This window comes from Somniosus microcephalus, chromosome 24 (genome assembly GCF_052327205.1).
Source record: "Somniosus microcephalus isolate GS21.2 chromosome 24, FLI_Smic_1.0, whole genome shotgun sequence".
Lineage (NCBI taxonomy): Eukaryota > Metazoa > Chordata > Chondrichthyes > Squaliformes > Somniosidae > Somniosus > Somniosus microcephalus.
This window is the reverse complement of record NC_141010.1, coordinates 19,972,019-19,988,683: the sequence shown is the minus strand read 5'-3', so window position 1 is coordinate 19,988,683 and position 16,665 is coordinate 19,972,019. Positions and strand designations below refer to the sequence as shown.

Here is a 16,665-nt window from a genome sequence, read left to right as displayed (position 1 = left end):
ATTCATCCAGAAAATTCTCAAAAGTACGATACCAATGCTTCCATACCCTGCCAGCTGCTGGTGTATTCGGGTCCAAGTCCAGACGAATAGGTCTAAGGATTTTCTCCATGATGGGTGGTTCCCTGGATCCTTAACTTCCGAGTTTGTCTGAAGGTCTAGTATTTGTCAGTGTAAATACTAAGTTACTTAAATTGATGTAAGAAAAAGGAGACTTACCATCAAGTAACTTTAAAGTAAGCTTTAAGTAACTTATAAACACACTATATACAAGAGAGGTCTTTACCATGCCTCTGGTAGAAGCCTCTTACAATACTGAACAGACCAGTATTTATACCAGTCCAACAGGAAGTGACATTTACAGGAAGTGAGGTATGTACACAGTTCATAGTTCATAGTTCACAGGAAGTGATGACATAACTTCCCGGAAGTTAGCATTTTTATCACACACTGTATTGTATATTGCCACCTCTGGGTGGCGCTGTGTATGGAGGCATGCCTCAGCTGACTCCACCCACCACTGTGTGGGTTTCGTTCAGACTTGTTCAGTCACTCACGAAGAAGCATGGTCTCTTCTTAGCTAATAAAAGCCTTATTCATCTCTTCTTTCGACTCATCATCTCTTCTTCGACTCATCACCTTTTATGAAGTAATTGATAAGCGTATCAATTTTATTAGCTAAAAGTTAAATGGCGACACCTGAGGAGCAACAACAGCAACGGATACAGCAGACATTGCTGAGAGCCCTCAGACCACCACGCCTGGACCTCGACCCTCAAGATGTGGGTGCATCAGCCAAGTTTGAACACTGGCTGAGCTGCTTTGAATCCTTCCTCGCAATCTCACAGGTTACAGAGGAGGATCACAAACTGAAAATTTTGACCGCCCAGGTGAGCCATCAAGTATATATGCTAATCCGGGACTCTAATACGTACGTGGCGGCCCTCGAGCTACTAAAAGGGCAATATACGCGCCCAGTGAACACAATTTACGCCCGACACCTCTTGGGATCCCGCAGGCAGCAACCGGGAGAATCGGTAGGGGCATTTGCACGGGCGCTACTGGCACTCTGCAGAGACTGCGATTGTAAAGCGGTAACGGCTGTGGAGCACGCGCAGGGACTCGCCTGTGATGCCTTCGTCAGGGGCCTCCAGTCAGACCACACCCGGCAGAGACTGCTAGAAAGCAAGGAACCCGACCTGAAGACGGCCATTGCCCTTGCGCTCTCATTAGAGGAGGCCCACCGAAACCTCGAGGCATACCCCCGTAACGGCGCCGAGACATGGCAATCGAAACCGTGGGACACGGGACCGCCGCCCCCGGCACCAACCGCTGCAGCGACCCAACCGAGACAGCAGCCTCCGGTAAGAACTGCTTCGATGCCCAGTAACCAGGCCCAAAAATGCTATTTCTGTGGCCAGTTAAAACATCCCAGAGCGCACTGCCCAGCTAAGACAGCTACCTGCTCGGGCTGCGGGAAGAAAGGCCATTACGCTAACGCCTGCAAGGGGAAGCCAGCCAGCAGCGCAGCGTGCGGGCCGTGGGAGCAGCCATCTTATCCGCCATTTTGTGTACCCCCGGCCGCATGGCATCCGCCGCCATCGTATCCAACGCACTCAACCGCCATTTCGTCACCGGAACCGACCACCGTCTCGGCGGATGACTATAGTGACTCACTAAGCCACATACTGGCCTCCGTGACACTGGATCAAGCCCTCCCTCACCATCTATCCAGCTCCATGATGGATATCGCGGTAAACGGCCGCGCCACCAGTTGCCTGATCGACAGCGGGAGCACAGAGTTTCGTCCACCCCGACACGGTACGTAGCCACTCCCTCACGATTCTGCCAACGCACCATCGCATTTCTATGGCGTCCAAGTCCCAGTCAATGGACATCAGCGGCTACTGTGTGGTGACCCTGTCAGTAGGGGGCACTGAATATAAAAAATTTAAACTGCTAGTCCTGCCCCGTCTTTGCGCTGCCGTCCTGCTAGGGTTGGATTTTCAGTGCCACCTTAAGAGTGTCACACTAGCATACGGTGGACCCCTCCCCCCACTCACAGTCTGCAACCAACAACTTTTAAATCGCCCGCTGCAAACCACCTGCAGCCTTTCCACATTAAAAGTCCCCCCCCCTCCCCTGTTCGCTAACCTCACCCGCGACTGTAAACCCATCGCTACCAAAAGCAGGCGGTACAGTGCCGGGGACAGAGCTTTTATCAGCTCTGAGGTGGAGCGGCTCTTGAAGGAGGGCATTATCGAAGGTAGCACTAGCCCCTGGCGAGCCCAGGTTGTAGTCGTTAAAACCACTGCAAAACGCCGCATGGTAATCGACTACAGCCAAACCATAAACCGGTACACCCAGCTGGACGCGTACCCCCTCCCTCGCATATCTGATATGGTCAATCAGATTGCGCAATACAAAGTATTCTCCACCATCGACCTTAAGTCAGCGTACCACCAGCTGCCCATCCGCCATGAGGACCGCCAGTATACTGCCTTCGAGGCAAACGGCCGCCTCTACCACTTCCTTAGGGTCCCCTTCGGCGTCACCAACGGGGTTTCGGTCTTCCAAAGGGAGATGGACCGAATGGTTGACCAGAACGCGCTGCGGGCAACCTTCCCCTATTTGGATAACGTCACCATCTGCGGCCACGACCAGCAGGACCACGACGTTAATCTAGCAAATTTCCTCCGTACGGCCCAACGGCTGAACCTAACGTACAATAAGGAAAAATGTATGTTTCACACCAAGCGCCTGGCCATCCTCGGCTGCGTGGTGGAGAACGGAGTCATCGGGCCCGACCCCGACAGAATGCGCCCCCTAATGGAGCTACCCCTTCCCCACTGCCAAAAAGCACTGAAGAGATGCCTGGGGTTTTTCTCCTACTACGCCCAGTGGGTGCCCCTCTGTGCAGACAAAGCCAGGCCCCTCATCAAAGCCACCTCCTTCCCCCTGACACCAGAGGCGTGTGCAGCCTTCACTCTTATCAAGAACGATATCGCGAAGGCCGCAATGCACGCGGTGGATGAGTCCATCCCCTTCCAAGTGGAGAGCGATGCCTCCGACTTCGCCCTAGCCGCGACCCTTAACCAGGCGGGCAGACCCGTGGCCTTTTTCTCAAGGACCCTCCAGGGCCCCGAGACGAGACACTCCTCCGTCGAAAAGGAGGCCCAGGCTATTGTAGAAGCGGTGCGTCACTGGAGGCATTACCTGGCCGGGAAACGATTTACCCTGCTCACTGACCAGCGTTCAGTAGCTTTTATGTTTAATAATAAGCAGAGGGGTAAAATCAAGAACGACAAGATCTTGAGGTGGAGAATCGAACTCTCCACCTACAATTATGATATCTTGTATCGGCCAGGGAAACTCAATGAGCCCCCAGATGCCCTATCACGTGGTACATGCGCCAACGCGCAGAGTGATAGGCTGCAGTCCCTCCACAATGACCTCTGCCACCCGGGGGTCACCAGGTTTTTCCATTTTATCAAATCCCGTAACCTGCCCTACTCCATCGAGGAGGTCAGGACCATGACCAAGAGCTGCCAAATCTGCGCCGAGTGCAAACCGCACTTCTATAGGCCGGACAGAGCAAGCCTGATCAAGGCCACCCGCCCCTTCGAACGCCTGAGCGTCGATTTTAAAGGGCCCCTCCCCTCCGCTGACCGCAATGTGTACTTCCTCAACATAGTTGATGAGTACTCCCGTTTCCCCTTTGCCATCCCTTGCCCAGACATGATCAGTACCACGGTCATCAAGTGTCTGAATGACATCTTCGCTCTGTTCGGGTTCCCCAGCTATATACATAGCGACAGGGGCTCATCGTTCATGAGCGACGAACTTCGGCAGTACCTGCTAACAAGAGGTATCGCCACGAGCAGGACCACCAGTTACAACCCCCGGGGGAACGGCCAGGTGGAAAGGGAGAACGCGACGGTTTGGAAGGCAGTCCTCTTAGCACTAAAATCTAAGGGCCTTCCGACCTCCCGCTGGCAGGAGGTCCTCCCTGCAGCGCTCCACTCCATTCGGTCACTGCTTTGTACTGCCACTAATGCGACCCCTCATGAGAAAATGTTCGTTTTCCCCCGGAAGTCTACATCGGGAACCTCGCTACCGGCATGGTTGACTTCTCCTGGGCCCGTCCTACTGCGGAGGCACGTGAGGACGCATAAAACGGACCCCCTGGTCGAGCGGGTGCACCTCCTACACGCCAACCCCCAGTATGCCTGGGTGACATACCCAGACGGGCGGGAGGACACGGTCTCCATACGAGATCTCGCACCCTCGGGTACCCCTGAATTACCACCGTTATCCCCCTTACCACCGTTATCCCCCTTACCACTGTTATCCCCCACCACCCCTCCCAACCCAACCCTTGCAGACGGCATGCCAAAGCCCCAGGAATCTTCGCCAACCACCCAGACACCAGACCCGACGTCGGATGCTGTAACACCACCGCCGCCACCACGACGATCAGGACGTCAGACAAGGCCTCCTGATAGACTTAACTTGTAGTACCCTTCACCCCGCCGGACTTCACATTAAACAAGGGGTGAATGTGGTAAACCACTGTATTGTATATTGCCACCTCTGGGTGGCGCTGTGTATGGAGGCATGCCTCAGCTGACTCCACCCACCACTGTGTGGGTTTCGTTCAGACTTGTTCAGTCACTCACGAAGAAGCATGGTCTCTTCTTAGCTAATAAAAGCCTTATTCATCTCTTCTTTCGACTCATCATCTCTTCTTCGACTCATCACCTTTTATGAAGTAATTGATAAGCGTATCAGGGTGGATGTATCCAATGCTCATTGTTATTTCTTCCAGACATTGAGGAGCTGGTGGAATTCCTATCATCTCAAATCTCAGAGTTTCCACAATCAGCTATATGATAGACCTCTGCCTTTAATTTGGCACAAGGACCTGCACAGGGCAGCTTGCAACCAGCCAACACATCAGCAACTACTGAATCCAAGTCTTCATGTGAGGTCATTTTGGTAAAAAGGACTGCCTGGAGGCTGACTTCCCCTTCAGAATATTCAGTGGCAGGATGGTGTGTGTCAGTGCCCACCTTCCCTGCAATGAGAGCATACTTATGTGTTGCCTTACCTAAAAAAACAAAAGTCCTCCCCTTACATGAATCAGTCATTCATGAAAGAAAGACTTATGAAATAATACTGAATGGCCTACGGGTGGCGCTGTCCAGGGAGAGTTTAAATAGTCGGGCACGGGCCCAGCTTGCGCAGGCCATTAACAGGAACTAGTGAAGGCCACAACTGGACCTCCATGTTGTAAAACAGTTGATTAAAGCTTTGTTTAACGCTTAGACCAAGTGCCTAGTAGTTTTCTTATGTCATCCCCTTTCTACAGTGACAACCTATGAAAATTTGACTCCTCTGCTACTGAAAAGTTTTGCATACTCCACAACTAAGCAAGTGACATTTTCTTCATTTGTATTCATTAATGGCATGTTAGCTGCTTGAGAAGTGTGAAAGGAGAATTATTCCAGGTTTTGCTATGAATGGGTGTTTTTCCAACATTCTCATTAACAAAATTAGCCACAGCAAAACTGCTCGCACTCAGAATTTTGATTAGTGCCTGCTACATTTTACTCATTTTACTGCCAGGCAGGTAGGGTTATTACAATTCAAAATTGCATGATATCTCCCAGAACTGTAACTTATTATCCGCATATTTCAAACACTGTACTAGACATGACTATTCCAATGCACTCCTGGCTGGCCTCCCACATTCTACCCTTTGTAAACTTGAGGTCATCCAAAACTCTGCTGCCCGTGTCCTAACTCGCACTAAGTCCTGTTCACCCATCACCCCTGTGCTCGCTGACCTACATTGGCTCCCGGTTAAGCAACACCCTCAATTTTAAAATTCTCCTCCTTGTTTTTAAATCCCTCCATGGCCTCGCCCCTCCCTATCTCTGTAATCTCCTCCAGTCCTACAACCCTCTGAAATATCTGCGCTCCTCCAATTCTGGTCTCTTGAACACCCCTGATTTTAATTGCTGCACCATTGATGGCCGTGCATTCAGCTACCATGGCCCTAAGCTCTAGAATTTCCCCCCCTAAACCTCTCCGCCTCTCTATCTCTCTTTCCTCCTTTAAGACGCTCCTTAAAACCTACCTCTTTGACCTCTCTCTCTCTCTCTCTTAGGCAGTCCCTCGGAACCGAGGATGACTTGCTTCCACGTTAAAAATGAGTTCTCAGGTGACTGATGAGTCCAATGCGGGACCTACAATCTCTGTCACAGGTGGGGCAAACAGTGGTTGAAGGGGCAGCTGGGTGGGGTGCTTGGGTTGATGTGCACTCCTTGCGCTGCTTGCACTTGCTCCCGGCGAAGAGACTCGAGGTGTTCGGCACCTTCCCAGATGCTTCTCCTCCACTTTGTGCGGGCTTGGGCCAAGGATTCCCAGGCGTTGGTGGGGATGTTGCACTTTTTCAAGGAGGCTTTGAGGGTGTCCTTGAAGCGTTTCCACTGCCCACCTGGGGCTCTCTTGCCATGTCGGAGCTCCGAGTAGAGCGCTTGTTTTGGGAGTCTCGTATCGGGCATGCGGACGATGTGACCCGTCCATCGGAGCTGATCGAGCGTGGTCAAAGCTTCGATGCTGGGGATGTTGGCCTGAGCGAGAACACCGATGTTGGTGCGCCTATCCTGCCAATGGATTTGCAGGATGTTGCGGAGGCAGTGTTGGTGGTACCTCTCCAGTGCTTTGAGGTGCCTGCTGTACATGGTCCACGTTCTGAGGCATACAGCAGGGCGGGTATCACTGCAGCTCTGTAGACCATGAGCTTAGTGCCGGGTTTGAGGTCCTGGTTTTCACACGCTCTCTTCCTCAGGCAACCAAAAGCTGCACTTGCACACTGAAGGCGGTGTTGGACTTCGTCATTGATGTCTGCCCTTGTTGACAGTAGGCTCCCGAGGTATGGAAAGTGGTCCATGTTGTCCAAGATCTTGTCGTGGATTTTGATAATCGGGGGGCAGTACTGTGTGGTGGGGGCAGGTTGGTAGAGGACCTTTATCTTATGGATGTTTAGTGTAAGGCCCATGCTCTCATACGCTTCGGTGAAGGTGTTGACAAATGTTTGGAGTTCGACCTCCGATTGAGCGCAGACGCAAGCGTCGTCTGCATACTGTAATTCGATGACAGAGGATGGGATAACCTTGGATATGGACTGGAGGCGATGGAGGTTGAACAGTTTTCTGTTTGTTCTGTAAATTAACTCCACTCCAGTGGAGAGCTTATTGAGGGTGAGATGGAGCTTTGCAGCAAGGAAGATCGAGAAGAGCGTTGGTGTGATGACACAGCCTTGCTTGACCCTGGTCCGTACGGGAATTGGGTCTGTGGTGGAACTGTTGGTCAGGATCACGGCTTGCATGTCGTCGTGAAGTAGGCGAAGGAGTTGACAAACTTTTGAGTGCAGCCGAATTTGAGGAGGACACTCCATAATCCCTCACGGTTGACAGTGTCGAAGGCCTTTGTGAGATCAAAGAAGGCCATGTACAGCAGTTGGTGCTGTTCCCTGCATTTCTCTTGTGATTTACGCGCAGTGAAGATCATGTCCATTGTGCCACTTAGTGGGCAGAATCCGCATTGCGACTCTGGGAGGAGCTCTTCAGCCATTGGGAGAAGGCAATTGAGGAGGATTCTTGTGATGACTTTCCCTGTACCAGACAGCAGGGAAACTCCTCTATAGTTATCACAATCAAGCTTGTCACCTTTCTTGAAGAAGGTCACAATTACGGCATCGGAGATCCCCTGGCATGCTCTCCTCCTTCCAGATAAGAGAAATGAGTTCATGAATTCACACCAGTAGTGCTTCTCCGCCATGCTTTAGTGACTCGGCAGGGATTCCATCTGCTCCTGAGGCCTAGTTGTTCTTCAGTTGTCGGATGGCCTTTTCAACCTCATGCTGGGCTGGGGTTGTACTGAGATGGTGGTGGGTAGCATGCTGTGGGATGGAGTTGAGGACACTCGCGTCGAAGACAGTGTCTCAGTTAAGGAGATCTTTGAAGAGCTCCTTCCAGCGGGCACTGGCTGCCTCGCTGTCCTTGATGAGTACCTCTCCGTTCTTGGCCCGCAGTGGGGTAGGACCTTGGGTGCTTGGGCAGTAGATGGTCTTGACTGCGCTAAAGAATCCACACACATCGTGGTTGTTTAGCTAGCTGCTGGATCTCCTGCGCTTTCTCCACCCACCATCTGTTCTTTAGGTCACGAGTTTTTTGTTGGACCTCGGCCTTCAGGTGTCTGTAGAGCTGCTTTCTTGCTCTTGAGTTGTATTGTTGTTTCCAGATCAGGACTGCCTTGCGTTTGTGGCTTATTAGCTCCTGGTCATTCTCATCAAACCAGTCTTAGTGTTTCCTGGTCGAGTGACTGAGCGTCTCTTCACAGGTGCTGAGTATGGAGGCCTTGAGTGCAGACTAGGCACTGTGGACACTCTGGGCTAGATATTCGGGGAGCCGTCAGGCAGGGTTTCAGGCGTGTGGGGGGGGAAAATCTCGAATTTGGGGGTCCCGACACCATCCCGCCCAAAACCCCGCCCCACGTAAGTTTCAGGGGTGGCGGGTACCCGCCCCGCACTGGGACCTGCCGAGACGGGATTACACAGGAGTCAAGATGGCGGCCGAGACGGTCCGGTGCTAAGCGCGTTTTCCCTGCTTCGGGCGGCCCACTCTCGCCGCTCGCTCCCGCAACCGGAGCGAAGTGTTCGGCGAGTCGGGTGGAGGCAGCGCAGCGCAACGAGCAGCAGCAGCAGCCACGACGACCCACTAGAGCACATCAGCCAGCAGCTCCTCAGCGGGAAGGCATTCCGACTGGGAGGAGGGGAGCCGAGCATGTCGGCCAGAGGCCGGACCGTGAGCGGGAGAAGCAGGCCCCGGGCCGTCAGACCGTGGCACCGGTGACGGTGAGGAGGAGGCCGCGCCGACTGGAGCATTCACATCCCGACGATGTGTTCAACGAGTCGGGCGGAGGCAGCGCAGCGCAACGAGCAGCAGCAGCAGCCACGATGGCCCGCTACAGCAAGTCGGCCGGCAGCTCCTTGGCGGGAAGCTCGCAGTCCGACTGGGAGGAGGGGAGCTGGGCATGGCGGCCAGAGGTCGGATCGTGAGCGGGAGAAGCAGGCCACCACACGTGGAGCCGGCAACAGTGAGGAGGAGGTCGCGGTGACGAGGAGGACGGAGCGGCTGAGGGACATCGTGCTCCCACTGCCACTGGAAGCCATTGTATTGACTTTCTGAACACGGCGCTGTAAGAATAGCTGACGTGTCCCTACGGGGAGTAAGCATTCCATTGTACTTGTACTAGTACTGGTTACATATGGCAAATAACATTGAATTGAATAGTGCCACTTAACTGCCTGTTAACAGGTAGTTAACAGGCAGTTTTTAGCCTAATCCCTATTTTGAGGGGTGTCGTGTGGGTTTCCCGACGGCTCCAAACCACGCCAGGTAGAGCAGGCGGGCCGTCGGTTTGAAGGAGTTGGAGGGGTCGCGATGTCGGCGCTCAGGTGAGTGATGGGTGCATGAGTGCAAAGGTAAGTGTGTTTGGTGTGTCTAAAGTGTGTAAAGAACTTTTACTTACCTGTACTTACCTTAACAGCCTTTCTTCCTGTAGCCGTCGGGAGCCCATCACTCAGCCGGAACTGAAAGCTGAACGGCTGTGATCTGTGAAAAGTGACAGCCTTCAGCTTTGAGTGCCGGTGAGAGTTCTAACTGAGTCTGTGCAGACTGACTCAGCTTAGGACTCAGACTGTCAGTGTTTCACAGCTTCAAACAGCTGTGAGACACTGATATTTCATCTGTCAAGAACTCTTGACAAATGAAATTTCAGTCTGTGACATCACCTGTTGCCGGGTGGCCCTTAATTGGCCTGCTGAGCCCGCTGGGCGGGCTCAACAAGGTCAATCAAGGGAAAATTGCACGGATTGGCCGGACGTCGAAGTAGGCGGGTCAAAAACCCGAAAGGGGAAGTCCCGCCTTCTTCCCGACAGGTTCGGCAAAATCTACCCCTCTGTGTCTCTGCATCACTGGGTTGGTTGTGAGGCGTAGACTGAATAGGGCTTTCTTAGCAGGGTCTTTGAGTGCTCCAGCGTTGATTTTCCTGTGGCATTGTTTCTGTTGCCGCCGCTGTTTTGGGGCTGTATTGATGGAGATGACAGAGCGGATTAGGCGGTGGTCTGTCCAGCAGTCGTCAGCTCCTGTCATGGCGCGGGTGATGCGGACGTCCTTGCGGTTCCTTGCTCGGACGATGACGTAGTCCAGCAGATGCCAGTGCTTGGAGTGAGGGTGCTGCCATGAAGCCTTATACTTGTCTCTCTGACAGAACAAGGTGTTGGTTATGACAAGGCCATGTTCTAAGCATTTCGACAGGAGGAGGGTACCGTTGCAGTTGGCTTTCCCTACCCACTCTCTGCCGATCACACCTCCCCAGAGGTCTGTGTCCTTTTCAACTCTGGTGTTACAGTCGCCAAGGAGGATCAGCTTGTCGCCCATTGGGACTTGGGACAGGGATTGTTCGAGGCTGGAGTAGAATTCCTCTTTGGTCTCGTAAGTGGCGTCCATTGTGGGGGCGTACGTACTGATGACCGCAGCGCACTGGTTCCGGGCTAGGGTGAGCCGAAGAGTCATGAGGCGCTTGTTTATACCGCTAGGAGAGTCTCTGAGACGCCGAACTAGTTCATTTTTTATGGTGAAGCCTACCCCATGGAGGCGGTGTTCTTCTTCAGGTTTGCCTTTCCAGAAGAAGATGTAACCACCGCCTTGCTCCCTGAACTGCCCGCCGGGTCTCGCTTAGGGCGGCGATGTCAATGTCGAAACGTCTGAGCTCCCGGGCAACGATAGCAGTACGGCGTTCCGGTCTGTCACTGTTGGGGTTGTCCATGAGGGTCCGGATGTTCCATGGGGTCCCGAACTTCATTTTAAAGGGTGGCCGTTGCACACGAGCTACCACACGGGCTTGACAGAGCAAGGCCCAGGAGTGGCACAGCGTGGACCAGCAGCGGGGTCGGGGCCCAGGGAAGGTGCAGCACGGGCCAACAGCGAGGTCGGGAGGACCACAATGCATCCTACAAAACCCAGGCAGAGAGGACCTGCGGGAAGGAGGGAGGAGGACAGTCGGAGTATGTTTGTGTGTGTATGCTAGGCCGATGTAGCAGAGCCTGGTCTCCAATCGTCTTGGATCCCCTCTTTGACCAAGCTTTTGGTCACCAGCCCTAATGGCCCAGGAATTCAGGTCTCCACGGGTGAGTATGCACGGGGTACTCACCCGTAAGCCCAATGGAAGTGCCGGTTTCGTGCATGCACTGCGCATGCACGGGAAACCGGCACTTCCGTTCCCCTGAAAGAAGGGGTTCAGAGGTGGAACGCGTGCGCAGGAGAGGCAGCGCGTGCGCATCGAACTTACGTTTAATTTGCAGGTTTTCCCGGGAGGGTAAGCCTCCAGAAGTTAGACATGTAAAAAGCAGTCGCAAGGCCTGCTTTTTACAAGGTAAGTGATGAATTAATTAAAATGAAAACATTTTTTCCACAGGTTTATTATTTTTAAATACTTTAAAGAAAGGTAAGTTTATTTTTAGCCCTGTTAGAAAATGTAATAAATTTTTTCAAAAATTTAAATTATTGTTTAAAATAGTTATGTCATGTAATTTATAGTTTATTTTAAAAATGTGATTTAAAAAAAAAATTATTTGAGGTTTAAGTGATGCCCTTCTTGTCAAACTTATGAATGAAGCATTCCCTGCTACCATTGGCTCTCCATGGCCCACGTGATCCCAGGGGACGCTTCGAACTAACTGCGCCCCTGGGATACGCAAGCACTGCGCGCCGGCAGTTGGAGCAGGCCCAGGATCGGAATCCCACGCGGGCTCACAGCTCAACGGCCGGCGCAAGGTAAGTGCAGGTTGGAGGCTTGCACCCGCGGGAAGCCTCCGATCCAAATTTCTGGGCCAATATCTCCTTATGTGGCTCAGTGTCAAATTTTGTTTGATAACGCTCCTGTGAAGTGCCTTGAGACGTTTTACTATGTTGAAGGCACTAGATAAATTCAAGTTATTGTTGATGTTGTTGTTGCATCATGAAGAGGTATCGACAATTGTGAAAGCATCATCACTCATGATATGTCATGATATGGCAGATGATATATAGATCTATTGTATTGAGGTAAAGGAAACTGACAGGTCGGTAAATCGTAGGAAACAAAGGCCTAGAATTTCAGTTGCTTGCGCCAGCAGTTAGCGCCTTAAGAGAAGTGAATTTCGGGCGCTACACGCAGTGCAGTTTGCGCCTCGCCCCAAATTAAGTTGGCCGTTAGCGCCGGCGCAAAGTTTAGCGCCCGCCCGGATGCGCGCGCAGAAAATGACGTCACATCCTCGTGCAACGCCCTTTGGCCGCCCCGATTCCAAACTTCAGTCGGACCACCCCATTGTGCGGCTGGCGGCTGGAGCGTTTGAAAAAAGGAACGCAACACAACCAGCGCGGGCCCCGGGGGGCGCAAATTAAAGGGGACGTACCCTCCAGTATAAAGCCCAGCCATTTTGCAGCAAACACTCTTGTGCAACGCATTTCTGGACACACAAGAAGGAGGATAGCTAACTGGTTTCAAGCAGCAACAGCTCAGGTATTTTTGGACTCAGGCCAGAGCGCTGCAAGTGGCCTTTTGGAAATTTGACTGTTTGCCAGGATTTGATGGGGGTTGCATGGGGTGCCAACGCGGAGCTGCAGCGCCATGTCCGTAGGGCTCGCAGACGCATTGTGAGAGGGGCAGCCCTGGCTAGAGGCAGAGGGGGCTACAGGCGTCGGCCACGTAGGCCTTACCCAGTCAGGCTATACCGCCAGCAGCGCTCCTACCTCAACATGACTGACGCGCGATGTGTTAGAAGGCTCCGATTCCGAAAGGAGGTGGTTGCAGAGATCTGCCACCTGCTTCGCAGAGATCTGCGTCCAAAGCTCAGGTGCAGGACGTCTCTGTCGGTGGAAGTGAAGGTGACGGTGGCATTGAACTTCTATGCCACCGGCTCCTTCCAATCCGCTGCTGGGGACATAGCGAACATCTCCCAGTACGGCGCGCATCGCTGCATCCGCCAGGTGACCGAAGCACTGTTCAGAAGGAGAAGCCAATTCATCTCCTTCCCCATGGCCCTGGAGAGCCAGCATCAGCGCGCTTTGGGATTTTCAAGACTCGGGGACTTCCCCTTGGTGCAGGGCACCATTGACTGTACGCATGTGGCTTTGCGGGCCCCTCTGGAGCATGGCGAGCAGTTTCGCAACAGGAAGGGCTACCATTCTCTGAATGTGCAGCTGGTGTGTGACCACAAGCAGCGCATCATGGCTGTCAATGCCAGCTTTCCAGGCAGCAGCCACGATGCGTTTATCCTGCGGCAGAGTACTGTGCATGACATGTTCGAGGCACAGCCTCCCCCAAGAGGATGGCTACTCGGGGACAAAGGCTATCCTTTGTGTACCTGGCTCATGACCCCGCTCCGCGCGCCCAGGACCGCTGCTGAAGAGGCATACAATGAGAGCCATCAAGCCACCCGCAACATCATCGAGCAAACTATTGGGGTCCTCAAGCAGCGGTTCCGCTGCCTTGATCGCTCCGGAGGAGCTCTGCAGTATTCGCCGGACCGAGTCTCCCAATTTGTGGTAGTTTGCTGCATGCTACACAACCTGGCTATCCGCAGGACTCAGGCACTGCCACCTGACGTTGGAGCAGCACCTCAGGAGGAGGAGCAGGAGGAGGAGGAGGAGGTGCAGGAGTACGTTCCCAGGAGGGAGCGACCAGGGCCAAGGGCCGCGCAACGCCACCTTATTACACGTTACTTCTAAGCCACCTGTCAGGGAATGCCTTGTGGCCATGAGGGAAGATGAATGCAGCCGCTCCGCAAGCCCTCAGCCGGCGAAGCCACCAAACACTAACAAGAACAACCATGGAGACTGTATGAATAAAGATAATTATTTATTACACAAAAATGAAAACCCCTTCCCACATGAATCCCCAAAAACAATCAACGGGCCCCACAAAAAGCCCAACAAACGACTCACTCCCACAAACTGGGGAGGAGTAACTCCACATTTGTACAAACCTGGCCTCAACCTCGGCCTTAACGCAAAAAATAAGCCCACGAACCAAACAACCATGGGCAAAAGAAAGATGGCCACCGCCATATAAAACAAAAGCTGGCCACACCCTCTACTGAGTGGCCCGCGAGGGCGAGACCTTGTCCAGCCTTTTGCCTCCCCTGCCCGGCCTGCTGCTCCTTCGCAAGCTCTGCCCAGTGGCTGCTGCGAGGCTGGGGGAAGGCGCCTGAGGCTCAGATGTCCTTCCGCCAGATGCCGTTGGGGGGCGGCCTACACGGCCTTTGGGCCTCGAGGGGCCGGCTGCTGAGTGGCGCACCTGAGCCTGGCCAACATCAGCTCCAGCCGCTTGCCCTTGACGCCCCAGTGGGGGAGTGGCGGCGACGGATGGCACAATGTGGGCAAGCTGGCATCTGGGATGCGCTGGCTGGTCCTGTGGCGCGCTGGCACTCGGCCGGGCCCGCACTGCAGGATCCGCACCAATCAGCCGAGGGGCGGCTCGCTGGGATGCTGCAGCGCGGCGGGTGCCCTGGTGATGCCTGCCTGAGACAGTGCGTGTGGCAGCAGTGAGTGCCCCTGTTGTCCTGGTGTGCGCCCGCATCACACCCGCCAGGGACTTGACGGCATCAGTGAGCATGCGGCCACTCGCGGCAGTTGATGCCCCGAACTCGCGCACACTGGTCGCCAGCGACTCGATGGCCTCAGGCATGCGCCCCACCACGCGCATGAGCTCCGTGTGGCGCCGGTCCGAATCCTCGGCCATCTTGTCCAGCTTCCGCGCCTCCTCCGAGATGAAGGTGTCCGGACTGGGGTCAGGACTCTCCCGCTGGGGAGCAGGGGACCGAACTAGGGGAACCTTGCCATGTTGGTGGCGGCGAGTCTCCCGATCAACTGCACTCCCCTCTGATCCTTCCCCCCTTTGGGGGGAAGGCCGCGGCCCACGCGCAGGGCTCCTGGGTGGCTGGACGCCACTGGTCCCAGAAGCTGCAATCCCCTGCGACAGTTGGTCCAGGCACTCGTCCAGTGAGGACGTGTCAATCATTTCGTCCTCTCCTGCGGGACCTGAGTGTTCCCCTGATGGTCCGGCTTGCTCTTGCTCCTCCTCCTCCTCCTCCTGCTCGGAGGGGCTGTCACTGGCAGCTTCAGGGTCCTGGTCGTCACCAGCTGAAAGCAGGAATGCACAAGAGTAGCTTCAGAGTGAGGAGACGGCGTCAGCGAGGGAGTTAGGACTGGTGGCATTCAGCGCATTGGTGGGACAGTGGCAAAGGAGGTAGCTCGGATGCGCAAGTGCGACGCGAGAGGGCCAAAAGGCGAGGTCCTTACCATTGCCGGGCAGTGGAGGGTCGGCTACTCCGCACGCTGTGGGCACGATCAGCCGGGCTCCCATGAGCCCACACACGCGCTCCTCCAGGCGAGTGAGCTTCTGCAGCTTGGCGCGGCCTCCCCTGGTCCTGGCACGGGCCTGGCGATTATAGGCAACTTTAGCCTGCAAGAGAAAGGACGGGCTGTAAGTACGGAGTGTAGCCCTGATGTAGTGTGCACTGCCTCCCATGGTGGAATAGCTTGGCCAGAGTGTAGCCCTGATGTGCTGTGCACTGCCTCCCATGGTGGAATAGCTTGGCCAGAGTGTAGCCCTGATGTAGTGTACACTGCCTCCCATGGTGGAATAGCTTGGCCAGAGTGTAGAGTGCAGAATGGGCAATTGATGCTCATGACTGTCCCAAAGCTGCTGGCTGAGGGCTGGCCATTAGGACTTTCAGCTCCCTTTGCCCATCATGTCAGGTGTACATGCAAGAATGAGGAGGAGACTGGAAAGGGTACTCACCCTGACAATCCTGGTCAGGTCGTTGTATTTTTTCCGACATTGTTTGTGGATCCTGGGGGCATCGCCGGTGAACGTCACCCTGTTGGCGATCTGCTTCCAGGCTCTGGTGTATTCTTGGTGGTTCGGATTCCTCCCAGTCTCTGGGAACAAGATCCTGCGCCTCTTCTCCAGAGCTGTCACCATTATTTCCAGATCACGCTCTGAGAAGCGCAGGGCACGCTCACGGGCCTTCTCTGGCGTTGCCATGACTCCCTGGGGCTGAGCAGCAGTGTTGAGGCCTATTTGCAAAGCTGCAGTGTGCAGGGCGTGGCAGCAGACCAAATCGTCCCTTCCCCCTTTAAGAGCTGGTCGGCGCCACGGGGTCTGCTGTCAATCAAAAAATGACCGCACCCGCGCTGCGCCCCGCCTCGGCGCTATCCCTCTGCACCGCCGGCTTAGCGCCTAAAGATAGTAGTGCAACGCCTCTTTTAGCGCTCCACCAACCTCTTAGGGCGAAGCCACTGAATTTCCGGCAAGGGGGCGCAACTTCGGGCGGGCGCTAACGTTAGCGCCCCAAAACTGGCTATACTGAAATTCTAGGCCAAAATGTGTTAAATTATTGCTTTATTGTTTTTAAAACAGTAAAGGGGCTAAATTCGGTTGATTTGCGCCTCCCGTTAGCACCCTAAGAGGGCGCAAATCAACTAGCGCCCGGGCGCAGCGGCGCTAACGCCTCCCATGAAATTCAGCGAGGGGTTAGCGGCAGCGCTAACC

At 54.2% G+C, this 16,665-nt stretch overlaps 1 protein-coding gene across 1 annotated transcript; it reads right to left on the bottom strand.

Annotated features, from left to right (window-relative positions):
- Positions 1 to 13,869: 13,869 nt before the first annotated feature.
- On the bottom strand, positions 13,870 to 16,397 carry LOC147101111 (uncharacterized). Its single transcript, XM_085966710.1, has 3 exons — positions 15,913 to 16,397; positions 15,411 to 15,573; positions 13,870 to 15,251 (listed from the first exon to the last, which is right to left on the bottom strand). Exons 1-3 carry the CDS (start codon positions 16,156 to 16,158, stop codon positions 14,203 to 14,205), a joined length of 1,458 nt encoding a protein of 485 aa, XP_085822836.1. The 5' UTR covers positions 16,159 to 16,397; the 3' UTR covers positions 13,870 to 14,202.
- Positions 16,398 to 16,665: the final 268 nt, after the last annotated feature.

Excerpts from the sequence above, each read along its gene's own strand:
- LOC147101111 (XM_085966710.1), bottom strand. The coding sequence starts at position 16,158 with ATGGCAACGCCAGAGAAGGCCCGTGAGCGTGCCCTGCGCTTCTCAGAG. Across the intron at positions 15,574-15,912 it reads ACCTGACCAGGATTGTCAGG|GCTAAAGTTGCCTATAATCG; the intron begins GTGAGTACCCTT and ends TTTCTCTTGCAG. Across the intron at positions 15,252-15,410 it reads CCCTCCACTGCCCGGCAATG|CTGGTGACGACCAGGACCCT; the intron begins GTAAGGACCTCG and ends TCCTGCTTTCAG.